We start from the raw sequence: 26,081 nt of genomic DNA on the forward strand, positions 1-26,081 counted from the left end.
GGGGGGGGCAGGAGGTGTGGGGTAGTGTGGGGGGTTAGTGTGGGGGGAGTGTGGGGAGGGGAGGTGTGGGGGTCAGTGTGGGGGGGGCAGGAGGTGTGGGGGGGGGAGCAGGAGGTTGTGGGGGGGGGCAGGAGTGTGGGGGGGGCAGGTGTGGGGGTGGGTCTCGAGTCATGATGTTGCCCCAACCTTCAGTGTACACCAGACCCAGGTTGTGTAGTGTTGCACGTGTTTCAGATGTACACCGCAGTATGTTTACAGTGAGAATAATCCTCTTTAACCCCAAGAAAAATAATGAACTTGAATGGCAGTTTAGCCGAATTTCTTCTCTCACAACACACACACACGCACATACACACACACAGCAAACATTTCTGTACCTTGCAATACTTTTATTCCAGGCCGTGTCCAAAACAAATTGAGCTCCAGCTATTGAATGGATTGTATATGACTGAACTTATTGTGGTCTTGTGTTTACTTTGTGGTTTGCCTGTAGTGCCCTCTTTCCTGACGTGGTGAACTGCATGCAGACAGACAACCTGGAACTGAAGAAGCTGGTGTACCTATATTTAATGAACTATGCAAAGAGTCAGCCTGATATGGCTATTATGGCTGTCAACACTTTTGTCAAGGTATTTATAATGTGTTGCGGAACAATTAAAGTTTTGACCATTCAGAATATTTCTTAATACAATTTTTTTTTACAACAACCTCGACTGATAGGATGGAACTGCAGTAAACTCCTGATAACTCGTCACTCCAAGGGAAAAGGGCTCAGTGATGAGGTATCAGGAGTGGTGAGTTAGGCATATATATAAAGACATAAATAAATGCGACTGGGATATTGACAACACGATGACTTAAGTGGAGATGACAGGTTAAGTCAAGATTGGGTTATATATAACAATAATATAATAATCTTTGCATTTGATATAACGCTTTTCACGTCTTCTAGATGTCTCAAAGCGCTTCACAGCATATACTGTAAAGTGAATTGACTGTATATTTGTGGGCAAAACGCGGCAACCAATTGCACACAGCAGTGTCCCACAAACAGTCGTGGATTGAGTGACCAATTTAATCAATTTACTGAACAAGCATGAATGGTTTATAAACTAAATCAGTTCTTTATGTACTTCTATATTATATTTTATGTATATATACTGTATTTTTTAGAAATATATGTTTGTGTATGTTTTCTAATATTCGAGACAGGCTGCAGAAGTGAACAGAAATATGGGTCCTGATGTTAAAATTATATTTTTCCTTGAAAAAAAACTTATTTCAGGACTGCGAAGATCCCAATCCACTCATTCGAGCGCTGGCGGTGAGGACCATGGGCTGTATCCGGGTGGATAAGATCACAGAGTACCTGTGTGAACCTCTGCGTAAATGCCTGAAGGACGAAGACCCTTATGTCCGAAAGACTGCTGCGGTCTGTGTTGCCAAACTGCATGACATCAACGCACAGCTGGTGGAAGATCAGGGATTTCTGGACACCCTAAAGGATCTTATCTCTGATTCCAATCCTATGGTATGTGTAATTGGCTGCTGCATTCCGCCCACAAAATATACAGTCAATTCACTTTACAGTATATTTTGTGCAGTGCTTTGAGGCATCTCGAAGACGTGACAAGACAAATGTAAGGATTATTATTATAAACCCAGCTTTATATTAAAATGAGCGGTACCCATTGCAACCAAAGGATCCAATATGGAATCTAGATTTCAGTGATACAGCACAAAATACACGGGGGTAGGGGAGAGATCCATCTGCGCAGCCGCGGATTCCCAACATGGCGGAAAGGACGGAGCTGTGGTATCTCCGCGAGGATCATTCACGGTGAGCTTATTTGGGTCATAGCTCACCAATGGTAGAAGATCCCCTCGCAAAAAAATATGGCCATGTTACACCCCTGTGCAAGATCTTTCCAAAGAGGTATAAATCATGCCTTTACGTCAATCGGTTATTGCATTATTGGCGGACAGACACACACACAGACAGACGTTTTGTCTTTATTAGTATAGATGGAGGGGTGAAGGGATGGGAGGGAAACATCACTGTTGGAAAACTGCCACTAGATGGTGCAACAGATGTCTCTAAGTCTGTATTCAAACTGTTGTTCAGGCCTAGTACATTCAGCAATCTGAGCGGGAGAGCAGCAGGAGGATGGATTATGGGCAGGGTTTTGTGAATGGGAGGGTTGGGTGCACCATCGGGTGTATCTTTATACAATCTTGAAATGAGGAGCGTTCCAGTTGAATGGATTATTTAGATTATGGAGTCCTGTAGCTCAGTGGTTAGAGCACTCGCTTTGCAAGCGAGAGACCTGAGTTCAATTCCAGGCAGAGGGCGAAACCTTGGGCAAGTTTCCTTACTCCACACAGAGCCTAATAATAATCCCTCCAAAAACAATAATAAATTGGTCATTTTCAATCCACGACTGTTTGTGGGACATTGCTGTGCGCAATTGGCTGCCACATTCGCCCACAAATATACAGTCAATTCACTTTACAGTATATTCTGTGAAACACTTTGAGACGTCTAGAAGACATGAAAAGCGCTATATCAAATGCAAGGATTATTATTATATTTTCAGTATTCATGCTTTTTCCAAGCTATCAGTGTGTGGAGACATTTGAGTTATTTTCAAAGCTTATTCCCTGAGTGGAACAGCCAATTTTTTTTAAATTCTAAATATTACTTCTGTAACAAGCAGTTGTTACAGAGAGTTTGATTCCGCAGTCAGGTAGATATAGTGACTGTTGTGGATATTATTTACAGCAGTACACCAATGGATGCTTTCGCTGAAGCATTCAAATTATTCTTTAACCAGCTATTGGGTTGCTGCAGTTTTGTTTACTGTTCACTTGCTTGTAAAAGGAAATCATTCAATTGTAAAGATAGAAGTTCAAATCCGACGAATAGCGCCAAAAAAAACAAATATTTTTGGTTCAGTCCTTGCAGTGCTTGCCAAACTACACTGGCTCCCTGTCACAGAGTGGATCGACTTCAAGATCCTCACTCTAGTGTTCAAATTCCTCCTTTCCTTGGCACCCTCCACTATCTCTCTCACCTCTTCTCTCCCCACAACAGTACCCGCTGCCTCTGCTTTACGGTGTCTGGCCTCCTCTGCATCCCCCGAATCCTCCGTTCCACCATCAGTGGCCGTGCCTTCAGCCACTACGCCCGAAACTTTGGAACTCCCTTCCTCAACCCCTTCGCCTCACCTCCTCCTTTCCCCATCATTCAGTTCACGCCTGAAGACCTTCCTTTTTGACCGCGCCTACAGTCACCTTCCCCTGGCTTGGCCTTGGGCTCCACCATTGATCAGTGCTCTGAGACGACGCCCGGTGTGGAGGGCGCTATATATGTGCGAGTTGTTGTTGCATGGCAGAAGATTAATTCATGTGGTGCAAAAAGTCTGTAAAATTGTTCCTTTCTGTTGACCTCCATTACTACATCTGGAGAAGTGAATGTAAATAGTAATTTAGGATTTAAAAATTGATGCCCTCACCTCCCACAACTTTGTTTGATTCTTAATTCCATCCCGGAACAATTCCAAATTTCAAATGAAATCTGGATCCAATTCGGTTTAATTGCACGGATTATTTGTAAAAGGTTTCTAAAAGTTGCCCAATTATATAGGTGTGGCTCAGACCACAAGCTCTGAACTTGTGCTGTCCTGTCACATTAAGTTTGCCCACTTTCGTGACATCGTCAAAGTATTTAAAGTGTTTACGTGATGTATGCATCTTCAAGCTGTTGCAAAAGCTGAACTGTGTAATAATTGCTAATGTGAATGCAACTGGCATGAGTTAATCTCAATACCTAAGGGCAGGGATGAGTTTATCCAGATGACATATCAAAGTGTTTTTGTGAGCTGTGAGATAAATAATGTTATATTCTAGAGAAATTGAATTTTTTTTCAAATCCTGTGTGGCTAACTAGTGATTTCAGGTTAGATATGACATTGGCTACATGCATTGTAAAGCTCTCTCTCTCTGCACTGCTTACCACAAAACACTGTTAATATATACCCACTGTATATAAGGTGGCGTTATGAGAGTCTGACTTTATTTGCTTTTGATTGAAAATAAAGTCCCTAAACTTGACTCTACCAATTTTGTTTGATCAGTAGTTATTACCCTCATGTTAACCTTTTCCTTAATGCAAAGCAACATTCAAAGCTAATAACATTTTATCTAATGGCAGTAAGATGAATCTCCTCGTATTTGTGTTAGCCCTCAGAGCAACACTACCAAAACTATTCCGTTTATATTCCTGTGCTGTCACTTCATCTGGGACTATCGGTGACAGGGCATAATATGATTTGACATTGGTTCAGTTAATTTTGATAACTCAAGGGCACCTTGCAGTAATCTGAAGCATTTTATTTTAGCATTTTTCTCTATTGATGAGGTCGTTCAGGCATCAAAGCCATCGTTCTTGATGATGCTTCAATCATCCAGATCCCAAGTAACCTTACACTTCAAGTAAAAATGGAGCGGATCTTAAAAGCTATTTTATGGAGACAATCTGAGCATATGAAGCAGTTTGAATGTAAGTGGGTCTTGGGAAAAGGACTCAGTAATAATGTACGAGTGTCTTCGAGTGAGAAACTCATGTTGTAAAATATTCATGCGTACATGAGGCGTGACATGCTGCGGAGGGGAACAGTGAATAATGGTCATATCTGATGAGAGTTGACTTCATTTTAAATGGTAGTAATTTTATTATTTAATAATGAGGATTATTATTATCTTGACGTCAGAGCTCAGAGAGTAAAATGTTAAACAAATAATAGATTGCTGAGAAAAATAATTGGGAGGAGAGGAGGGAGAGCGAGAGAGAGAGAAAATGCAGTTGAAGTAATTAAGCTTTTTAAAGCAAGAAATTGTTCGGGTAAGCGGTTCTTGCAGATGCAAATGCATGTCCTGCTAGGGCTTGAAATGGGCTTAGTTCTCTGACACTATTATTTATTACCATTTAAATCAACAGCTCTTTGCATTCTGACTCAGTGGTGCCTTCTTGAAGATGCCTGAATTTTGGTTGCCTGGGGTTAGTCAGAGCATTGGTACATCTGAAGATAACAAATGCACTGAAAGGAAAATTGGTTTGGTTTCTGTCAATTCGCTCCCCTTTGGAGGAGAAATGACCAGCAGTTATTACAAGTGCCACAACCAAAGGCGCATTTTGATTCAAATAGTTTAGCCGACGAGACAGGCATGTCTCGAAAATTTCATTATCCCAGTTCATAATAGTTTAATAAATCCTGGGTTGGTGAGATGATGGGTCAAGGCATTGTCTTGACATTGTTTCTCAAGAACAAAATCATGAAAATTATACTGCCGCAGCAAATAAAGGCATCACAGAAAATGGACATTCTTTCAAAAGAAACCCTCAAGTTATATTGACTCTGTTCTGCAGGTGGTAGCAAATGCAGTGGCAGCTCTGTCGGAGATTGCAGAGTCCCATCCCAACAGCAACTTGTTGGACCTTAACCCTCAGACCATCAACAAGCTTCTAACGGCCTTGAACGAATGCACTGAATGGGGGCAGATCTTTATCCTTGATTGCCTGGCCAATTACAGCCCAAAGGACGATCGAGAGGCTCAGAGGTAATGTTTTATCCCACCATTCATCGGAGGTTAACCAGCTGTCTTTTTTTCCCCTATTATCATTAGCATCAAATGATGTGAGAAAACAATGATCTAAAAGCCAAAAGGCTGGTGGTCCAGCCTTTTGGCTGCTTTTAAACAAAATTATTTGACAACATTTTCAGCCAGGATATTGCAGCAATGGAAGTTGTATCACAATGTAAGGGTCTTGTGGAAATTCAGGAGAAAGTAGGTCACTTAAAGAAAAGAAAATGTAAAATCGTGCTGAGGTGTAAAAATTGCTTTTGGATCCCATCTTCTAGAACTGCTCTCCGTAACATGTGAACTGTAGATGTACAGTATTAAGCCTCTCCCTTGTCTCTTGTCCTGCAGTATCTGTGAGCGTGTGACACCACGTTTATCTCACGCAAACTCCGCGGTTGTCCTGTCAGCTGTGAAAGTTCTGATGAAGTTCATGGAAATGTTACCAAAAGACTTGGATTACTATGGCACTTTGCTGAAGAAACTGGCACCTCCTCTTGTAACGCTGCTGTCTGCAGAGCCAGAGCTCCAATACGTGGCCCTCAGGAACATCAACCTTATTGTACAGAAAAGGTACGCTTCTCTATCAAGTGATGCTTTTGCTAACCACCTGACTAAGTTACTGTGAACGATTGTGTGTGAAGCAGTGCTAAAATTGGATGGAAACTTTTTATTCATTTGATTTTTTTTAAACAAAAGGCGTGCCTTCCATTAAAAGATTGGAGCCGGGATTAATAAGTGCTCTTTATCTTGGATGAACGTTTCTGAAGTTAGACCTTAACCCTCAGTCCATCAACAAGCATCACAGATGTGATGGGGAGAACCAACCAAGAGAGAGCGACGAGTTAGAATTAAGGATATTGACTGAAAGTGTGGTCAAAGGCATTGTGGTTTTTTTAAGAGGGATTTGAAGACTGGGAGAGAGGAAGTGAGGTAAAGTGACTTTGAAAGCATTCCAGAGGGCAGAGTGACTCAATGGTTGCTCATCAGTGATGGGTCCTGGTGGGGAGGGGAGAGGTGGGGGGCAGGGAGGAATAACCTCCAGCCAAGGGTTCCTTGTATTCTTTTGATTCATACAAACTGAAACAACAAACTGAACACAGCTGGCTGATGCTATCTTTCCAATTCACCCACGCCTGCAGAGCAATGATTTGCATGGGGTTTGTTGTCAGCTTGTGTTGTATCCAGTTCATAGTGCCTGGGTGGTGGAGTTGGTGAGCACTTGGATCTGGGTTCACTTCCAGCCCAGACTTGGTGGAGTGTGACTTTTTCCTGTCTAGCTGTTAATGGAACCAATACACGTCTGAGGAAGTGCTGTCTCTGCTGATTAAGCTGTAGTCCATTTTTCTTTTTGCTGATCGTAAACAAACTTATCAAGTGTTTGCACTTGCACAGGGCTGGCTCCAAACACTAGGTGAAATGGGAATTTCTCCTGCTGGTGTTCTGCCCGCTGGTGACCCTGTAACAAAACATTAACCTGACTGGAGTGGAGACAGAAAAGTTACTAGCTATTTACCGCTGCATGTTTCAACTTAAACGCACAGCACAACCACCACAGTAACCAGAAGCAAAGTCAAAAATGCTGAAATTCTTTAGTTCTGTTGAAGGATCATGTCTAAAACAGACTCTTGGGTATTTACAGCATCGGTGTCTTATATATTGGTCACAGTGACGAGATCTTGTTTGGACTGTCAAGGATGTGCTTAAAGTCTTTCAACTTATTGCTTTCTAAATCCAGAATGTTGAGTCTTTGTAGAAGTGAGAAACGCAGCAGTGTCTCGCAACCTTTTTGATAGCAGGGACCTGTTCATTTTCTTTGTAAAATGTGGCAGATCATTAGTAAATGCTCTGGAGAGGTCTCTGGTATGATTTGCCCAAGAGGTTATCAAAGACCGGGGCCGGTGCTTAAACTGGTTGTTTCAGCTACATTACCCGACAGGCAATTTTCAGAAAGCCTCTTAACACTAAAGTAAATGTCAAATAAAAAGCTAGTGTTGATTTTTCTTGTAGAATAGCCAGAACCACTGGTTTTATCAGACCGATTTCCAAAGATAAAATGACTGATCAGTTACTTGGAAAGGAGAAGTGACTGTATATCTGATTGAGCAGCATGCTGAAGCCTGTACGCTTTGAGCCATGAATTGTTCTGGTCAGACCGCACCCTGGTGTTGAATTTTTTCAAGAAAAAGTAATTTGCTTCAAGCTAGCTCGTGTCCAGAACTGCAGTCTTGTGTTAAACAGCTCAGCATTAGTAACAGGTTACTAATCCAGTTTGTACTTAACCCTTACTGAGAAGAGGGTTTTAAATTCACACCTGCCATAAAACCACTGGAAGTCTCATCTCGTTTGATGTGCCTCATCTCACTCACTTGTGCACGTGTGTCGGTTGTTGGCGTTTGGGACTAGAAATTATATTCACTAATTGTTCAGAAATTGTCCAATTTCTTTTTGGATTTTGACACTATAACAATAATAATCCTAAGATTTGATATAGCGCCTTTCCAAAGTCCTTCCCAGGATATACTGTAAGTGTAGCAACTGCATTTTGTAGGTGAATTCAACCACCAATTTGCACACTGCAATGTCGCACAAACACTCATGCAGTGAGTTGCTAATTTTATGTGGGGGATTCTTGGTCAGTACACTGGGAGAAACTCTGTTCTCTTTTCAAATAGCACCATAGGATCTTTAAAGTCCAACTGAACAGCAGACAGGACGTCTCATCTGAAAGATGGCACCTTCCAACAATGCAGGACGCTCCATAGTCTACACCATTTTAGCTTTTGAATAAAAACAATTTAGAAAAGAATAAAATATTGAGCCCTTCACCTGTCGCCTGTTTTTCCTCCTAGTCTCTCCTTTCAGTTTTTCTTTCTTAAAAACCCAGATGTATGAGATCGACTGGTTTGAGCTTTTGATCCCAAATTTGGGTTGATGTTGCATCTGCAACCTGCAGTGTACCACACTTTGCAGTGAAGCCCACAATGTCATCCTGACGTGAAAGGCATAATATCAAATCCAAGTATTATTATTTATTTGTTTATTACATGGTTATAACTGATTTTATTACTCTGATCATGTTGTGGAAAAATGCTTCCAAATTGTTGATGATTAAGATGTATGTGAAAGGGCGATTGTTCACTACATGGTGCAAAATGCCTTTGGACCACATGTTGTAACAAATACAGTTTGATCAGTGACCGGTAACAGAATGGCTCCATGCTTTGCTTCTCAAATCATGAAAGTTGCAAAGCTTTGCTTTAGCCATTTAATGGAAAATGCTGTACTCTGAAATTGTGCCCTCTGGCTACCATTTTCTCGTTTTTTTTTTCAGGCCTGAAATTCTTAAGCACGAAATGAAGGTTTTCTTTGTCAAGTACAATGACCCGATCTATGTGAAGCTGGAAAAACTGGACATTATGATCCGTTTAGCTTCTCAGGCCAACATTGCACAGGTTTGTAACCAAAACGTTCTGTTCTGAAGCCTGCTGTAGTCTGAATTGTGTTACTATTCTTCCAGAAAAGAATAGCCAACACTAAATGTGTTTATCTTGGACCGCCCCATTCCACTTGCATCTTTGAAACGCATTTGTTTCTCGGTTTAAATTGGACTTTAGTTCCTGGCAACCAGGTTCCTATTTAGAAGTTTGAGGTAATTTGTGTTCCAGTTCAAATGGATGAAAAATGAACCTTAAATAATTTGACATGTCTTTTGGGAATCACCAGGAAATGTTGCAGTCGCTTTCTCTGCACCGTGTTGCAGGCAAACCCATTTTGGGTCTGTAAACATGGACCTTGTGTTTATAATGATGCTATGAATCAGATGGCCACTGGTCGTCACTGGTTGCCACTGACTTCACTTGTGCGCTACATGCAGGAAACACCACTTGAGTCACTTCCTTCATGAAGTGATGTTAGGTATGCTTCTTTACCGCTGGAGCCTGATGTGTAGCCGATCCACAGTTACAACCACGCTAAACCAGGGCCCGTTCTATCGCCTTTCGGGGTGGATGCTTTTAACTTGTTTCAATCTGACAGGTTTTGGCCGAACTCAAAGAATATGCAACGGAAGTCGATGTCGACTTTGTACGCAAAGCTGTACGTGCAATTGGAAGATGTGCCATTAAAGTTGAGGTGAGTAACTTGAATTATTACTTGTTACAAAGTGGTCAATTCTGACTCTGCAGGACCCTGCTGATTTTATATGGAGAGAAGGAGAGGGTGTTATATATTGTGTGTAATATATATATACTGCGTGGTAAATATTTGAATCTAGTGATGGATCTTATTCTGATGGGATCAGTAGACATGGAAGTAACAGGTCCTTTCTCCATAGCAATCGGCAGAGCGCTGTGTGAGCACACTACTCGACCTCATCCAAACAAAAGTGAACTACGTGGTCCAGGAAGCGATAGTGGTAATTAAGGACATTTTCCGCAAGTACCCGAACAAGTAGGTGATGTTTATGTTCCCTTCCAACAGTGATTCAGCCATTTATACACCCTTACACTTCCCTTTTTGGATTAAACAACTTCAATGTGGCAAATTAAGTCCAGTTGGCTTGGAGTCAATTTGCCGCATTGTGGTCTTCTGGCACTTTGTCGAGATGCAAACTGCCTGGATTAACGTGTTTTGGTTTCAATGTCGCAGACAAGTTAACTTAATGAAATATGTGAAGGTACGACTCCCCTCCCTGTGTTATTGGGCTCGGGGACTGACTGGAACTTTGTGATTAATGTGAGCTCAGTGCTGAACTTGAGACTGCTCCGAATGGGCTGAGCTGGTGGAAGTTACAGGTGATTTGTATTTGGTTTCATAACATTACGAAAGATCAATCGATCACCTGATTGCTCTCATTTCTTCTCAAGGTATGAAAGTGTCATTGCCACCCTGTGCGAAAATCTTGACTCACTGGATGAGCCAGAAGCCAGAGCCGCCATGATCTGGATAGTAGGCGAATACGCAGAAAGAATTGATAATGCTGATGAGCTTCTGGAGAGCTTCTTGGAAGGATTCCACGACGAAAGCACACAAGTAAGAATAGAGCTATAACAGGATATTTGCCCATAAAATACACAGTCACTTTACAGTATATTCTGTGAAGCGCTTTGAGATGTCTCAAAGACGTGATAAGGTGCTATATCAAATGCAAGGATTGTTATGTTAAATCCATGTTACCTGAAATCACATGCATTTGATGAATGTTTTGTGGGGACTTTTGTTTAACATGTTTATTAACCAGCCAACTCCAAACCTCAGTCCCAATGCGATTGTTTTTTGTTTTCTACTCTGCTGTGTATTTCAGTTTTACACAAAATGCCGGGATATGCAAATGTGTCTTTTCATCCTGTAAAGTGGTTTGAGATTACTTTGAAATGGGTGATGGCACTTGAACTATTGTCTAAGATTGGGTGGGCCATCAACGTTTCTGAGTCTCTTCCCTGTGTTTTTATCTGGTGACAGGTTCAGCTGCAGCTTTTGACCGCTATCGTCAAGCTTTTCTTAAAGAAACCGACGGAGACGCAAGAGCTGGTGCAGCAAGTCCTGAGCTTAGCCACGCAGGTTTGTCTTGCTTGATCGGTCTCAGTATCCCCTCACCATTGGCGGGTATGCGCTTTCAGCTTCCTGCACTCTGTATAACTCCATTCCCAGGTCCCTCCGACTTGCTCCCTCCCTTCCACTCTTTCAAGGTGACGCGATTTCGGTCATTCCTTTCCCCACAGAGGACGTTCAAACATAAAGGATAAAGAGCTGTATATCTTTGTAAACAATAGCTTGTGCCAAATGCACTTTGCCACTGAAATGCTGCACATTATCGGAAGTGTTTTTTCTTGTTCAACCTACCGGTCGGTCTGTGTTCTTCCACTTCCCAGAGTCTACGTCCTTCACTTGTCTTAACTGATTTAGGTATTGCCACGTATTAAATTACTGATCATGGTCTGCCTGTAGATCATTGTATTCTTCAATATTAAGTCTAAATTTTTTTTGAAAACTGTGTTAAAATATTGTATGCTGGAGTTGAAATTACCCTAGAACATGATTTTGATAGTTTTCAAGAAAACAAATTGCAATGACTTTTATTTGTATCAATGTCATTCCAATTTCCTTTTCATTAAAGTAAAAACCAGACCGTTTAGCCGAATTCAATCCCTGCGGAAGATGCCAGTATTTTTCTCAAAGCGAAAAGCTTTGCTTCTAAATCTAAACAGTCTGCTGTAGCCCCCAATTTGCACCCGCATGTTTCACACATATCGCTGTGGCAGCCGGTTAAGTGACTCTTTTAATCTTGCAGGATTCTGACAACCCCGATCTGAGAGATCGGGGCTACATCTACTGGCGTCTACTTTCCACAGATCCAGTGGCAGCGAAAGAGGTTGTGTTAGCAGAGAAACCCTTAATTTCTGAAGAAACGGACCTAATTGAGCCAACTCTGCTCGACGAACTGATCTGTCACATAGGAACTCTGGCCTCCGTCTATCATAAACCACCGAGCGCGTTTGTGGAAGGCAGTCGAGGCGTTCAGCACAAGAGACTGCCACCAAGATCAGGATCGTAAGTCAAAATCGTTGAATTCTTTTCCCTCCCTCTCACTCCACTCCCTAAAACAAAGCATGTTGAGACAAGGAGTGATTGAAGAGATTAAAAAATCATTGCACAAGACAGAAATCAGAACATGCTCATGTATTTTCACCTTAAGGCCCTTGCATTCTTCCTTCAAATTAGTTGTGGAAGCTGATAAATAGCTTCCAAAATAAGACCCATTTGAACAGTTCTCTTCTGCACAATCTCAATGCAGACGCTGGAGCCCAACCCCCCCCCCCCCCCCCCCCATCCCAAGCCTTGCCTCTGGCCAACCTGCACCCAATACTTTCCGGAATTAGGTAAACAGGATGCGTCCCTCCAGGGAGAGTGTGCACATTCCATTCCAGCAATCTATCTACAGAATTTCCATGCGTAGGTGGGATGCATTGAATTCTCAGCTTGCTTTGGACACTCTTAATCTGTCAGACACTCGGCTGACCAAGAATAAAGGTCATGTATAATTTGGGGATTCTGATGTTTGCACTGTTTAAATCCCTGGATTGTTAATTTATATGTGTGTGATGTGATTGCCATGTTGCACCCTCTTAACCCTTGTGCTACCCTTTAGAACGTTTTATTGGGATCAGTGAGAACCTAGAAATCCCTCTCGCCCTATTTGTTTGCAGATTGTTGTCTCGGACTGAGGTGGATAGAGTTTTGTTAGGTCAGGGTATCAAGGGATATGGGGCAAAGTCGGGTAATTGGAGTCAGGTACAGATCAGCCATAATCTAAAAGAATGGTGGAACAGGCTCAACAAACAACAACAAAATTACAGTTGTATAGAGCCTTTCACATCAGGAGGACGTCCCAAGGCGCTGAATGGCCTACCCTGTCCCTATGTGTTCTGCAGTGAGCTGGAGACTAACCATTTGGTGTCTGCTTCCTAGGAATGAAAGTACTGAGAGTCCAGATGTTGCCCCTTCAACTGCGACCCAGCCTGGCGACCAGCAACCTGCAGTCATTCCATCGCAAGGCGATCTCCTGGGCGACCTTTTGAATCTCGATCTAGGTCCACCAGTCAATGTTCCTCCGATGCCATCCTCGACCGTACAGATGGGAGCCATGGACCTGCTTGGTGGTGGATTGGACAGTTTGGTAGGCCTAGTACTAGAATAGGTTCATAGCTTTTCAGTTTCCAAACCTCCTTGCAGCAGCCATCAGTGCGCCTGTCAGGCTTTTACCAAAATGCTGTGATGCTGTCCTTTATTTACCTGTAGAGTTCATTCACGGATCAGGTTTTTTCTACCATCAAATTTTGTCAGAAAGTAATGTCTTAATAGTGCTTAAAAACGTTCATCTTCACTTGTAAATGTCACTTATGGCAAGCGACACTTTTTAACTATTATCTAAGCAGTAATAGTTTGCCTTTGATTATCCAATGTTACTTTCACTCATGTTTAACGCCTGTATTGTGAAAAAATAAGGTTTTACCAGTTCTATACTGTATGGTTTTAAACACTCATTTATAGATAGCAGTTTAAGCTTCATTAAGGTTTCAGTAGATGCATTGAAATATTGTGCTCTAGGTAAAGTAGAATCTTAACACTGGATTATTGTTCACTGACTAGAGATGCTTTTAGTAGGTGTAGTTGATGTTTGTACACTAATAATGCTGTTTTTTTTTCTTCCTTGCATTTACGCTGTTCCCTCTTTCACTTCTGCTTGCATGTGAATGTCCTTGCATTCCCTCTGTCTTTGCATATTCGGGTCTGGAGATGGGTGATGAGACTGAAGGGGTATGAACCTCTGTCCTTTTTTTGGGCTGTTACTTATATTTTTAAGTTTGACTTATTGCAGGCTAATTGTACTATTATGACTTTCATAATACCTAATTACACTAGTTCCCGTAATGCGGGTGTATTCGGATAAACAATCTTCCAATGATATATAAGCATGAAACTTGCACGCCAATTCTATAATTTAATCTTGACGATTATTTTTAGATTTTGGTCGTTTTTTTTCATCTAACCAAAATTATCTTTTTTCTTTAAAAAGCTCGGAGGAGATCTTGGTGGTAGCCCAGCTGTAAGTTCCCTCATTTGTATAATGTTGTATCTACACTTTAAACCAATTCTGCAATGTAATGGCTGGTTTTGAACCACTGGCTTCTACTATATACATGATGTTAGACCATTTGCCACGGTTGGATATACAGTACGGTAGGAAGTGTGGATTCACCAGCGAAGCATGATTTGCACGAGCTCCCCAACTTGGTGGATTGGTGATTGTCGAGGTACTCCTGTCCCATCTGAATGTTCCATTATATCAAAGATCTCTTTGTTTAATACAAGTTGTGGTTGAATATGATTCAAAAGAGTTTACGACTCCCTAAATTCATGCAGTACTTTGTGTTTATTTTTCTTGGAACATTCTCTAGCTGACTCGTTTTTCTGTTGGAAGCTATCCGTATACCTCATTAAGATAACCTGCTAAATTGTTGAGCCGTCCACATAAGTATATTTCAAGAGAGAGTAAGTAAGTGGGTGCGTTGTAACAGTCGATGAAATGCAAATTTCTCATTTTGTCTCCTCTTTCGCTGCTAAATGAAGATTGGTGCTGGATATGGTACTCCGGCAGTCATGCCAACGTCTTTGAACGCACCAGTTGGAGGCTTGGGTGACCTGTTTGACCTGGCAGGTGGAGTAGGCATGCCCACTGGTTCTTACGTGGCACCTAAATCTGTAAGTGTCATTCTTGTTTTGTGAAACCTTGTGAGTTGTTCTGCTCCAGTCTTTTTGACTTTTGCGGCTGCCGATTGTCCCCTTAGTATCTCATATTCGCCCACAAATGTACGGTCAATTCACTTTACAGTCTATTCTGTGAAGCGCTTTGAGACGTCGAGAAGATGTGAAAAGCGCTATATCAAATGCAAGGATTATTATTATAATAAGTGACCATTCTTTAACTGAGAGGAATTGGAAGGGCAGCTAAGCCTAATCAATCTCTTGTCTCGTTAATACTTGGAATGCGTTGGAGGTGCTCCGTGGTGCTTGGTTAAATTTTAACACTTGGCAAAACAGTTTGGGTTGGTACTTTTAGCAAATCTAATTTAAGTGCAGCATCAAACTTTCATGCTATGGATTCATCTCAACAGATGCAGGGGGCTTCACATTATGCTCTGATGAAAGTGCATTGCAGCAGACATTAACATCTTGTCATGTGTTCACTGCCACATTCAGGCTAGGTGAATGAGATATTTAAATGTGAAATCTCACCAACGTTTTTGGAGAGGTCCAGTACCAGACTAAATAAGTACGCAGCTTCCAACAAATGTATAGTTTAATTTCAAGACTGGGAATTTACAAATTTAATGTCTGTTATTTTTCTCCCTTTTAATAAATTTGTTCTGAAGGGAACAGCTTTTTAAGGTGTAGCTTCTCTTTCTCTGCCCCCTGGGCCCATTTCTACCGGTCCAATGACCGGCTACAAGCCATTACCTAACTTTGATCATTGTTCCAACTCAGTTTGGCCCAACTCAGGAGCAGTGAGTAACCCACACCCCCGTAGGGGTGGTATTTACACAGTGAGGACAGATGTTTGTAATGCTAAACAAAGCTCTGAATGTCAAGTTTGATTTTCAATTTGTCTGTCGTAATCTTTTGTTATGGTTGATGATAATTCCGGGCTGAGTAGCAATGAATAATCACACGTGTTTAGTATTCGCTGTGCATCTCACTGCTTCAACTGAAAAGTCAGTGACATGGCGAGTTCAGATTTATAAGCAAATCCACTGTGTTGTACCCACTGTACTTAATTGTCGGGTCATATCCTTGATTGCAAGCTTTGTTGAGTCCTAATCGGTATGTCAATCATATAGCGTACACATATAAAATCGATATAATCGAAGGAGATGTGGTATGCGGCCTTCTTGGACCAGTTTTTAACCAGCACAATAATAAGACGTGATTGTCGTGGTGTGCGTTCCAGAGGTCAGCCTTAGGCAGAACCGAAATGCGTACGTGATTTGGGTAATACAATGTGCGAAAATAATTGATTGGACACTCCACCATAAAACCTGCTGGAACTGCGTGAAAATCCAATTACATGCAACAGGATTTTGTAATGACTTCAGGGTGAATCTAACCTTTATAATTAAAGTTTTAACCGCGGCAAATGGGGGAAACCAGATACAATAATTCTGCGTCTGGTTTCCCGAATTGGCCGCAGTTAAGACTTTAAATGTAAAAGCCAAATGCACCGTTTCCTTCCCCTCCGATAGGTATGGCTGCCGGCTGCAAAGGCAAAGGGCCTTGAGATTTCTGGCACGTTTTCGCGCCGCATGGGTCATATCTACATGGAGCTGTCTCTGATGAACAAAGCCATGCAAGTAATGACGGACTTTGCAATCCAGTTCAACAGAAATAGGTGAGAATTCACTCAACTTTGGTCGAACCCAGTTGGTGGCAACCAGCAGAATTTAGAGTAAAGAAACTCGCTAAAAAGAATTAACCATTCCTTCCCCATTCTGCCTGAGCCAACCTGAAGCACTCCTGCGATTCCGCAAAGTGGAGAAGTCTCGACTCTTTCACCAAATGCTCATTTAATTTTACAAATAAAGATTCTCACCTTCAAGCCGTCAAGTAAGGCTATCCTAATGTATGTGTGTGTGTGTGTCTGTGTGTGAGAAGAATGAACTCAAATGGATTTTTTTTCCAGTTCTGAAAACAATCCTGTTCTTGTTGAGTTCTGGCCTTTTACTCTCCTTTACACCGCGATCGTTTTTCCTCTCCTCTGAGGTTGGAGTGCTTGGGGCATTTGCTTTTAAAACTAAATTCATTACTTCTGTACACAGACAATTCACTCTGCAGACTATCTCTTGTCACAGAGCTGAGTGTGATACATGTGCAGCATGAGAACAGGAAGGATCATGGAAGCGAAGGGTTTAATGTTTAAGATTTCCCATCTTTGTCCCTGTTTCCTCCCCCCCCACCCCTCAACTCAACCCCATGATGGGTAGATGACATTAGCTATTATAGATCAACATTCCCATATTACTAAAGAGAACTGATTAGAAATTCCTTTAATATCCTTTGGTTTCAAAGCCCCAGCAGAATGTAAATGCTTTATATAAATCACACAGCTTTAAGAGCATAGAATGGGCCTGTCAAGAATACATGGTGTTTTTCTCCACATGAACCACCTAATCCCATTCCATCCCACTCTCCTGCTTGTTACTCAAACCTTCAACACATCTCTTTATTAATCAACCATCTAATTGCCTTTTAAAAGACATGATGACCTCTGCTCGAACCACTTTTGTGGCAGATTTCAACCACCCTCTGTGTCGTGTGTAAAAACAGGGATCTAATTTATCTCAAAGATATTCACAAGCTTCAATATTTTGCTATTACATATAAAGGGAATTGAGAGTGGTGTATCTACAGAAAGCATGTTGAAATTTAGCAAGTCTCTATGATGATCAATTCTATAAGCTGACCTTGTGTGATGTCAGTGTAAACCTCTGAGAAGTTGACTGAAGAGACTCTGCCAGCCCTGGTGTAGTCTGATAGATGCCATGCTTTCTGGAGCTCATCAATTTCAACAGGTTCCCCTTTGGAGCTTGTGAACCAATAACCTTTAAGTCACAGATTTAAACATTTTGCAGGTGAAAGAGCCATTTCAGGTTGTCTTTTGCCTGGACATCAGTTTTTTTTATGCTTTCCATTCAAACTCCTTTTCTCTGCCTGTCCCTTCTCTTCTTCCCCATCAACCACTTTCCCAGACCTACTGTAATGGAGATTGGAGGAATAGGGGCTTAAAGATTGCAGTTTACTGTTGCTGCAGTTAAATTTAACTTGGATGAAAAACGAATATTGTAAAGTACCACATGAGAAGCTTTTAAACCATTTCGGCAAACATGTTGTACATTTTATCCTTGCCCTTCAGAAAGCTTTTAAAAAGGGTGGATGGGGGAGAAGCCTATTTAAGAACTTTAATATTATTACATGAAGTACTGATGACTCTTCAGACAAAAAAAACATAACTAGAACATTGTGTGCACCAAGTAAGTGTTTGTGCTAAACTAGAGCAACGGGATTTATTTAGTTCTGCTAGGAGTTTTGATTAACACTATTAATTTTTTGAAAGTAATTTTTCTGTTTTGTGCATACGTGTCCTAATTTGGTCGGATTTATAAAAATATACATATTTTAAGAATTAAGTAAAATGTCGACTTGATTGTTTCCCGCTTCATAGCTTTGGTCTGGCACCCGCTGCTCCCCTCCAAGTCAATGCGCCCCTCACCCCCAACCAGACGATTGAGGTCTCTCTCCCCCTCAACACGGTCGGCCCAGTTATGAAGATGGACCCTCTCAGCAACCTGCAGGTCTGAGTGAAAGCGCAGCGCAAGGGTTTACAGTCTTCAGTAGCTGTAACTCTTAAAATGTTAGCTTGGGGGCAAGGGATTTGGGGGGACAACCAGGTGTCTTGACACTTGTGGAAACCCATCACCATGCTTAAGAGTATCCAGACCAAACTGAGAATTCCATGCATCCTACTTGCACATGGAAATTCCAGCGATAGATTGCTGGAAGGAAATACAAGTGAGGAAATGGTGTGTTTTTATATGTAATTGAATTTTTGCTCCTGTATTAAGGGCAGCCAGTTTTTAATCGAAAGCACGTGCATAGGCTTATGCTCTCAAAAATAACTACATTTCAGGATTATAGAGTGACTTCAGGACTTCATAATTGCTGCCTTCTAAATCTTAAATCCCTTTAAATAAAAAGCGCTACACCCCATAATTATATCTCAAAACCTGTGTTCTGGATAGCACAAGGAAACTTATTCAGAGTTATTTTTGGTGTGTCTAAGCTCTATTTTTACCATGGCTTGAACCTTGTTTACAACCAGCGACTTTGAATCATATCCGCTTAGTTAATTAGTTAGTTAGTTAGATCTGGTGTACAACAGGCCTTTCTGGGGTGTGGTAGCTTTTCTTAATAGCAGGGTTACATAATGTGGCAACAGTGCATAATTTCCATCTTTCAATGAATAAAGGTTTACTCCTGGGTGTCGACTATAACAATCTACCTTGCTCAGAATTTGCTCTGAAATTGGAGAATCCAGTTGCTATCACCTCTCACATGTTGAAAGAAACCTGAACCCATAATCCCAAGCAGACGTTTTATGAATACGTAGTGCTGGCTGTTAGAACGGTCAGCCTCCCTTAAGCTGCTTTCTCTTTGGGTGCTTGTTCTAACTAAATATGCATCGCTTTCGTTTAAGTGATACTTCAGTGCAAAGGATAGAACAAAACTGTACTAGATCATGGCTGCCACATGCAGCAGCAGATTGCTAATCCTTTTTATTCTGCGAACAGGTTGCAATAAAGAACAACATTGACGTCTTCTACTTCAGTTGTCTGTACCCAATTAATATGCTGTTCGTGGAGGACGGGAAGATGGGTGAGTGATTCGGTGTCTTAATGCTTTGCGTAGGATGGATGGAAACTAATTACCAGTTATTGTAACTCATGAATCCCCCAAAATGAAGGAGAAAGCAAAGGCAAAACGAGTTTAGCGTGTAATTGAGCTTCTCTGCCTGCCGCTGAACCTGAATATACATGTGTGCAGCTTGGAAGCTCCTTTCTAAATTCTATTTGAGGAAATAACTGCTCTGTCTCCCACCCTTTAGGTTTGGGATCAAACTGATGGAATGCAATGGCCTTTTCTGATCTCTATTCTTTTAAAGTAGCATAGCTTACATTTCTGATAAATTTACATGATTCAATAGTATGAGCTTCGGGCTTAGTCTTTGCATAATGTCATTTGTATTTGGGGGGGTGGTGGTGGAGGGGTGGGAAGCTATTTCAGTATGCAGCAGTGGTTGGTGTCCTAATCTGCTGGGTTGTATCCCCCCCAAAGGCCTTGCCTGCTGTCAGTCATCTTTATGCAGAATTGGTAATATTAATAAGTCGCTCTGGAGTGCAGGAGGCCACGGCACATGAGGTGTAGCTTTATAAAACGTTTTTTGATGTTTGGTCCTGAAATGAGCTGAAATAAAATCATTGGTTAATATTATCGAAGGACACAAGCACACAGGAACAGCCAAGCCGTAAAGCGAACATTTAACTGCTGCATTGTAGAATCATACAATCCCACAGCACAGAAGGAGGCTATTCGGCCCATCGTGTCTGTGCCGACTCTTTGAAAGAGCTACCCAACTAGTCCCGCTCGCCTGCTCTTTCCCCATTCTCCTGTGTTTCTAGTTGGAGGAAGTGAGGCAACAATTTAGGTTAATCTAAACATATGCCTTTCCCAGATTTGAGATTAAAGTTATCTTTTGCTCCAGAAAAGGTCTTCTCAAGTCCCTGGTGTATTGAACATTGAGATATTTCTGCTAATTTTAGAACTTGCTGCTTGTCCTTTTATTTGACATTGTGCTTGTTTGCAGATCGGCAGATATTCCTGGCCACCTGGAAAGACATTCCAAATGAAAATGAAGTACAATTCCAGATTAAGGAATGCCACCTTAATGCAGGTAAGGTGTACAGTGGGCTTTCTAGGCAGCCATATTACTGACTGAAGTCTTAAACCTGTTTATAAATTGATCTTTATTTGACGTACTTATAATAATTTGATGTCCGCCCGAATAAGTACGTCAGTCTTGCCAGAGACCATCAAATCTTTACATCCCTAGACATAGAGCTTCAGTTGCTTGTAAGCATTTTAGTATTTATCCTCTTTTCCTTACATTGTGGAAAGCCCCCCAGATATTGTACTGGAATTTCTGTATCGGAATTTCAGTTTAAGTGCCTTTTGTTACCAGGTGAAACAACAACAACTTGCATTTATATAGTGCCCTTCTCGCAGGGTAGTGTCCCGGAGCACTTCTGAATGTCCCGGACATTCCCCAAGTTGTGGCCATGTGGAGTGGGGGAGTCGTAACTGCTCTCAACATCTGAATGGCCAGATTGCGTCCCAAAAGCTTTGCCATTTGGATAGTGTCAAAGAGATGCATCTTCAGATTGGTTTCCTGAAGGCAGGAGCAAAGTAGTAAAAGCTCCTCCTCCAATGCTGGGACAGAGCAGGTGGGAGCATAAAACATTACCGAGTGGTGGAGCAGGGGGAGAATTGGGGAATATTGCAAAGATAGAGTGCGGTGTCCAGTTAATTCAGTGTTCGGGCGCATTGATATTCTGTCCTGTTGGTCCCCAAGTCACATCCAAAGCAAGTCTCTCGTGTCCACTTGCAGATGCCGTCACCAATAAGCTTCAGAGCAACAATATTTACACAGTTGCAAAGCGGAATGTTGAAGGGCAGGACATGTTATATCAGTCTCTGAAACTGACCAACGGAATCTGGGTGCTGGCGGAACTTAGGATCCAGCCCGGCAACATCAACTACACGGTAAGCGCAAAGCAATTTAGGACATTTTGTGTGTGTGTGTGTGTTAAAATTGTGCTAAATATGCCTTAAATATTGACGAGAACAAAGAAAAGAGAGGTATTGCACTCTAGCTTTCTAGCTTTTATGACCTGAAGTGGGTAAGATGTCAGCCAGTAGTTAATTTGTGTCACATCAGTTCAGGAAACCAGAATGTTTAGAAGCTTTTGTGTTGTGTTACGTGTTGCCGCCACATTGATTAAGCACCGTTATTGCTGGCCTCCTTGGACTTGCCTCTCTTCCATTATCAGTGGGAAGATCTGAGTCAGTTCAGAAGCCTCCTCTTTCTCGTTTTCACAAATCATTGAGACCGTTTCCTAAGTTACCATGTGTTGCATAACCAATTTAGTTTTTTTTAAATCGCTTCTACCCTCAGCAGAATATTTTCAACATCAAGCGATATTATAATAATAATAATAATAATTTGGTCACTCAATCCACGACTGTTTGTGGGACACTGCTGTGCACGATTGGCTGCTGCATTTTGCTTACGAAATATACAGTCAATTCACTTTACAATATATTCAGTGAAATGTTTTGAGAAGTTTCAAAGACGCTATAAGGCGCTATATCAAAGTATTATTATATTGTACTGGTATTGCTGTAAGGGAATTTATGTTTAAATGCCTTTATGTTGTCTCGTTCTGTAATGTGTGCCATTGTGTAGTTGCCCTCCCTACGTGTCTTAATGTTTTTGCAACTGTGTCTTTACGTGCCATTTATATCGTGATTAAGATTAAGTTTTAAGTTTGATTCAATCTTTCTGTTTTTTTTGTGGGTGTGGGTTTGGGGGTGTGGGGTGATGTTCTCTAGAGTTATATAAGTTAAGTCTTTTTTTTTATTTCCTTTGTTGCATGCCTGCCATGGTGGTTTTGTCCTACTGGTCAGGATTTGGAGGTTAGCAATTCATTTAATTTCAGTCACCTGCAAAAAAAAAAGAAACTTGCCACTTCCATCCCTATCTCTGCTTTTGCAGTATCTCTTGTGCTTCCGCTCTGTGCCCGCTAACTATTCTGCTAAACAAAGCCAAAACATTTCCGTCTCCGTCACTGACTCGCTTAGCCTCGCGTTGACTGGGTGCAGCCTTTTGCAATCCAATCGATTCTGAATGTCTGGATTTGTTCTTGCTTATGTCTTGGGTGCTGAATTTCTCATGGATTTTTAAAAATTGTTCTCACCGTATCTCTGGCGTCAGGAAGCTTGAGTAACACGATCGATTTATCTTCGTTCTAAACCGATCAATCCCGACATAGGAGTCATTTCCGAGCGAATTGCAAATTAAAACTTTGCAGTTCGACAAAACTTGGAATCCCCTCAAACAACTCTCGTTTACTTTTCTCGTGAAATTTGGACGTTTTCTCATCGTCTCGAGGTGAGAGTTGTGATTTGTAAATTACTTGGAGGATATCAATAGGGAGTGTTTTTNAATATATATATTATATACATATATATATATTAAAAAAACTCATCAGATTTCTTTATTACCTGACATCATGGGTGCTTTATTTTGTGTGTGTGTGTAATCATCCATCTTTAGCGTGTGTTTGTAAAACATGTTTTGAGAACATTTAATTGGCTTGCCTCTTATTTTAAACGGGTATATATTTTTAAAAAAGCCAGATTCTATATAGGATCACGACTCTTATCCATTGCTCCAGTAGTCTGTCTGCAGATCATTAAACAACTGCTATCACTTCCACATGGTGTATAACTTAAGTAGTTGGTAACTAACGGTGTCTGAGAGTCCTATCCAGAAGCTGCCCAGGTGAAGTATGAGCGCTTTTTGTATATAAGGAAAAGTTTGTCCAGTATCTGATGATACCTCACTGTGTTACTTGAAATAGTATTATCTGGGATGTGCTGTTAAGGGGTATCATTTTTCATGTCCATTGAAGCCATCTTTTCGGTTTCCATGTCTCTCTTCTGCTCGCCGATGTAGAAAGCCACTCGGTTTACGTAAATGAGTGTGAAGCTACATTTCCTTTAATGCAAATCTTTGGAGTCCTGTAGCTTAGTGGTTAGCGCGCTCGCCTCACAAGTGAGAGGACCTGGGTTCGATTCCTGGACTGTGTGATCCTTAGCCAAGTTTTGTTACTCCACACCACTCTGTTTACCTAGCAATAAGTAGAAACCTGGTTGTTAGTCGATGGGCGGACTGCTTTCCAGGGTTAATAATTCCTCAAAAAAATCCACGACTGTGGGACACCGCTGTGCGCAATTGGCTATCACGTTTTGCCCACAAAATACACCGTCAATACACTTCACAGTATATTCTATGAAGCGCTTTGGGACGTCTCAACGACGTGATAAGGTGCTATATCAAATGCAAGGATTATTATTATTATAAATCTTCGCCCTGTTTTATCTCGAGGTTCCGTCGCATCAAATTGCAAGATGAACGTTCCACTTCAGCGCACTCTGCACGTTCTGTGACTAATACCAAACACTTCCACCCAACAGATTATTCACACAGTCTTAATGAAACGGAGTGGGCTTCTGCCTTTATTGCTATTCAATGGAGACTCTCCTGTTTGGAGAGGCTGCGATTAATTAATCTGCTGCTTGACAGCCGATGTGAATGAGCAAATCACAGCTGCCCAACTGGGGTTCACATTAAACATGCTCCCTGGTTTGATCCATGGATAGAATCTCAATTCGATCACTTCTCAAAATGGAATCAAGTTGAGGGCTTTCGGAAATCAGCAGCTCAGAATATCTTTCCCATCCTAGCTTTAAGATCGGTTTGCCCACGAAGTATACAAGTCAGTGTATTCTGTGAAGCGCTTTGAGATGTCTCAAAGGCGTGATGGGTGCTATGTCAAATGCAAGGATTATGATTACCATCATTGTCCTTGTATTGTAAAATTGTGCAGAATTCTTTGAGTTCAATCTTAAATTGGGAGTTATTTTCCCACAGCTCATTTCAAATGACCCTGGTTCCAAATAACTACTGAATTTTTACATTAAAAAAAATTCAAACCTCCTGTAGTTTCTTAAAAAGATTGTGCAGAATTTTATAGAGAATTTAAATTCTTTCCCAATTCGGACAATTCTCCCGATTAAGAACGGATGTGGAAATTTTCCAAAATTCTGTGCGACCGACTTTTAAGAATGTGATCCTGAAGGCTAAAGATTTCGCTCAGTCTTCTATCCTGGCCTCGGCTCGTGAGTTTATTAAAAATCTGGAGGGTTTTGTTTGGAAATAACGGGGGAATTATTCTTTTCACTAACTTTCATGTTGAGTGCAGTAAAAAAAAATATGGGGATGTGGGAGGTCAGCTTCCTCATGTGAACGACAACTATCTTCAGACAAACTAAGATAGCACTTCATTCAAGCAAAATAGCTAACTCACTGAAGAGTTACGATTCTATTCACGAGCCTGCAGTCTCGTGTTTCTCGTGTTCTAACTTAAAATCTTTCAATACTACAGCCCTGAAGTGTAGATGACCCAGGTTCAATTCCCAGGTGGGGCAAAACTTTAGGCAAATTTCCTTACTCCACACACCTCTGTTTACCTAGCAGTAAGTAGGAACCCTCTTGCTAGTGGATTGGCAGATCACTTTCCGGGGGTAATAATCCCGTCAAAAAAAAGAATAAAATAATAATAATTTGGTCACTCAATCCACGACACTTTGTGGGGCACTGCTGTATGCAATTGGCTGCCGCGTTTTGCAAACAAAATGCACAGTCGATTCACTTTGCAGCATATTCTTTGAAGCGCTTTGAGACGTCTCATCGACGTGATAAGGCGCTATATCAATTGCAAGGATTATTATTATCATTATGATGATTATATGTAACCTGCTCTCTCTGTTTCAGTTATCACTGAAATGCCGGGCGCCCGAGGTAGCCCAGCATGTTTTCGGGGCGTACGAAACGATTTTGAAGAATTGAGATTTTGTGTGGCGGCCGTTCTGAAGCTGAGAGGCTGCTGTGCGGAAGATTTTCTCCCTCCTCCACCCCCCTCTCCCCTCCCCCGCCCCCCCCCCACACCCCCCCCTAGCAGTTGTGGTGTTTCTTTCATTTCCTTTAGTTTATGAAGCATATAAGCACTGATAGCTGGACAGAGTTTATATATAACGGCCCAGCAATGGCCGCTGAAGTTCGTTCAACTTATTGTGAAGGGTATTTATTGTATACTCAAAACCTCGAGGGTATATTGACCCGGTCGGTGACACTACAAATCGATTGTATAATCCTAGTATGTCTCAAAAAAAAATCGTTATTCTGCCGATACCTGGCTCCGAAATACGGGAGGGAGGAGGAAGAGGAGAGCGAGAGAGAAAAAGAATCAGACAATGGATATATTGATTTGTTTTAAAACCTGGTCATATGAATGTAACGTAATATCATGACATGGTGCATTACGCTTGTGAGTGACAAGACTAGACTGTGCTGAGTACACCACCATTCCAAGTGTCAGGTAATTGTTCTCGTTTGATTATTTTTTTTTGTATATCCTCTTCATACG

The 26,081-nt window shown here is 41.5% G+C and overlaps 1 protein-coding gene across 3 annotated transcripts in view; it reads left to right on the plus strand.

Moving 5' to 3' along the window:
- The window catches only part of ap1b1 (adaptor related protein complex 1 subunit beta 1), a 26,061-nt gene extending 470 nt beyond the window's left edge, over positions 1-25,591 (plus strand). Inside the window, exons 2-22 of one of the 3 annotated variants that reach the window (XM_042337259.1) lie at positions 494-629; positions 1,286-1,531; positions 5,429-5,619; positions 5,992-6,213; positions 8,975-9,095; positions 9,679-9,774; positions 9,977-10,092; positions 10,509-10,674; positions 11,104-11,202; positions 11,933-12,192; positions 13,111-13,318; positions 13,939-13,959; positions 14,219-14,248; positions 14,773-14,904; positions 16,443-16,588; positions 18,419-18,548; positions 19,545-19,629; positions 20,618-20,704; positions 21,419-21,573; positions 22,498-22,506; positions 25,430-25,591. In XM_042337259.1, coding sequence (XP_042193193.1) covers positions 494-629; positions 1,286-1,531; positions 5,429-5,619; positions 5,992-6,213; positions 8,975-9,095; positions 9,679-9,774; positions 9,977-10,092; positions 10,509-10,674; positions 11,104-11,202; positions 11,933-12,192; positions 13,111-13,318; positions 13,939-13,959; positions 14,219-14,248; positions 14,773-14,904; positions 16,443-16,588; positions 18,419-18,548; positions 19,545-19,629; positions 20,618-20,704; positions 21,419-21,573; positions 22,498-22,506; positions 25,430-25,504 — 2,731 coding nt within the window. In that variant the 3' untranslated portion in view covers positions 25,505-25,591. The remainder of the gene's footprint in view (positions 1-493; positions 630-1,285; positions 1,532-5,428; positions 5,620-5,991; positions 6,214-8,974; positions 9,096-9,678; positions 9,775-9,976; positions 10,093-10,508; positions 10,675-11,103; positions 11,203-11,932; positions 12,193-13,110; positions 13,319-13,938; positions 13,960-14,218; positions 14,249-14,772; positions 14,905-16,442; positions 16,589-18,418; positions 18,549-19,544; positions 19,630-20,617; positions 20,705-21,418; positions 21,574-22,497; positions 22,507-25,429) is intronic. The other 2 variants (XM_042337260.1, XM_042337261.1) reach the window with 2 other exon arrangements.
- The last annotated feature ends 490 nt before the right edge of the window (positions 25,592-26,081 follow it).

Source organism: Callorhinchus milii, unplaced genomic scaffold (assembly GCF_018977255.1).
Source record: "Callorhinchus milii isolate IMCB2004 unplaced genomic scaffold, IMCB_Cmil_1.0 Scaffold8, whole genome shotgun sequence".
In the NCBI taxonomy this organism is placed as follows: Eukaryota; Metazoa; Chordata; class Chondrichthyes; order Chimaeriformes; family Callorhinchidae; genus Callorhinchus; species Callorhinchus milii.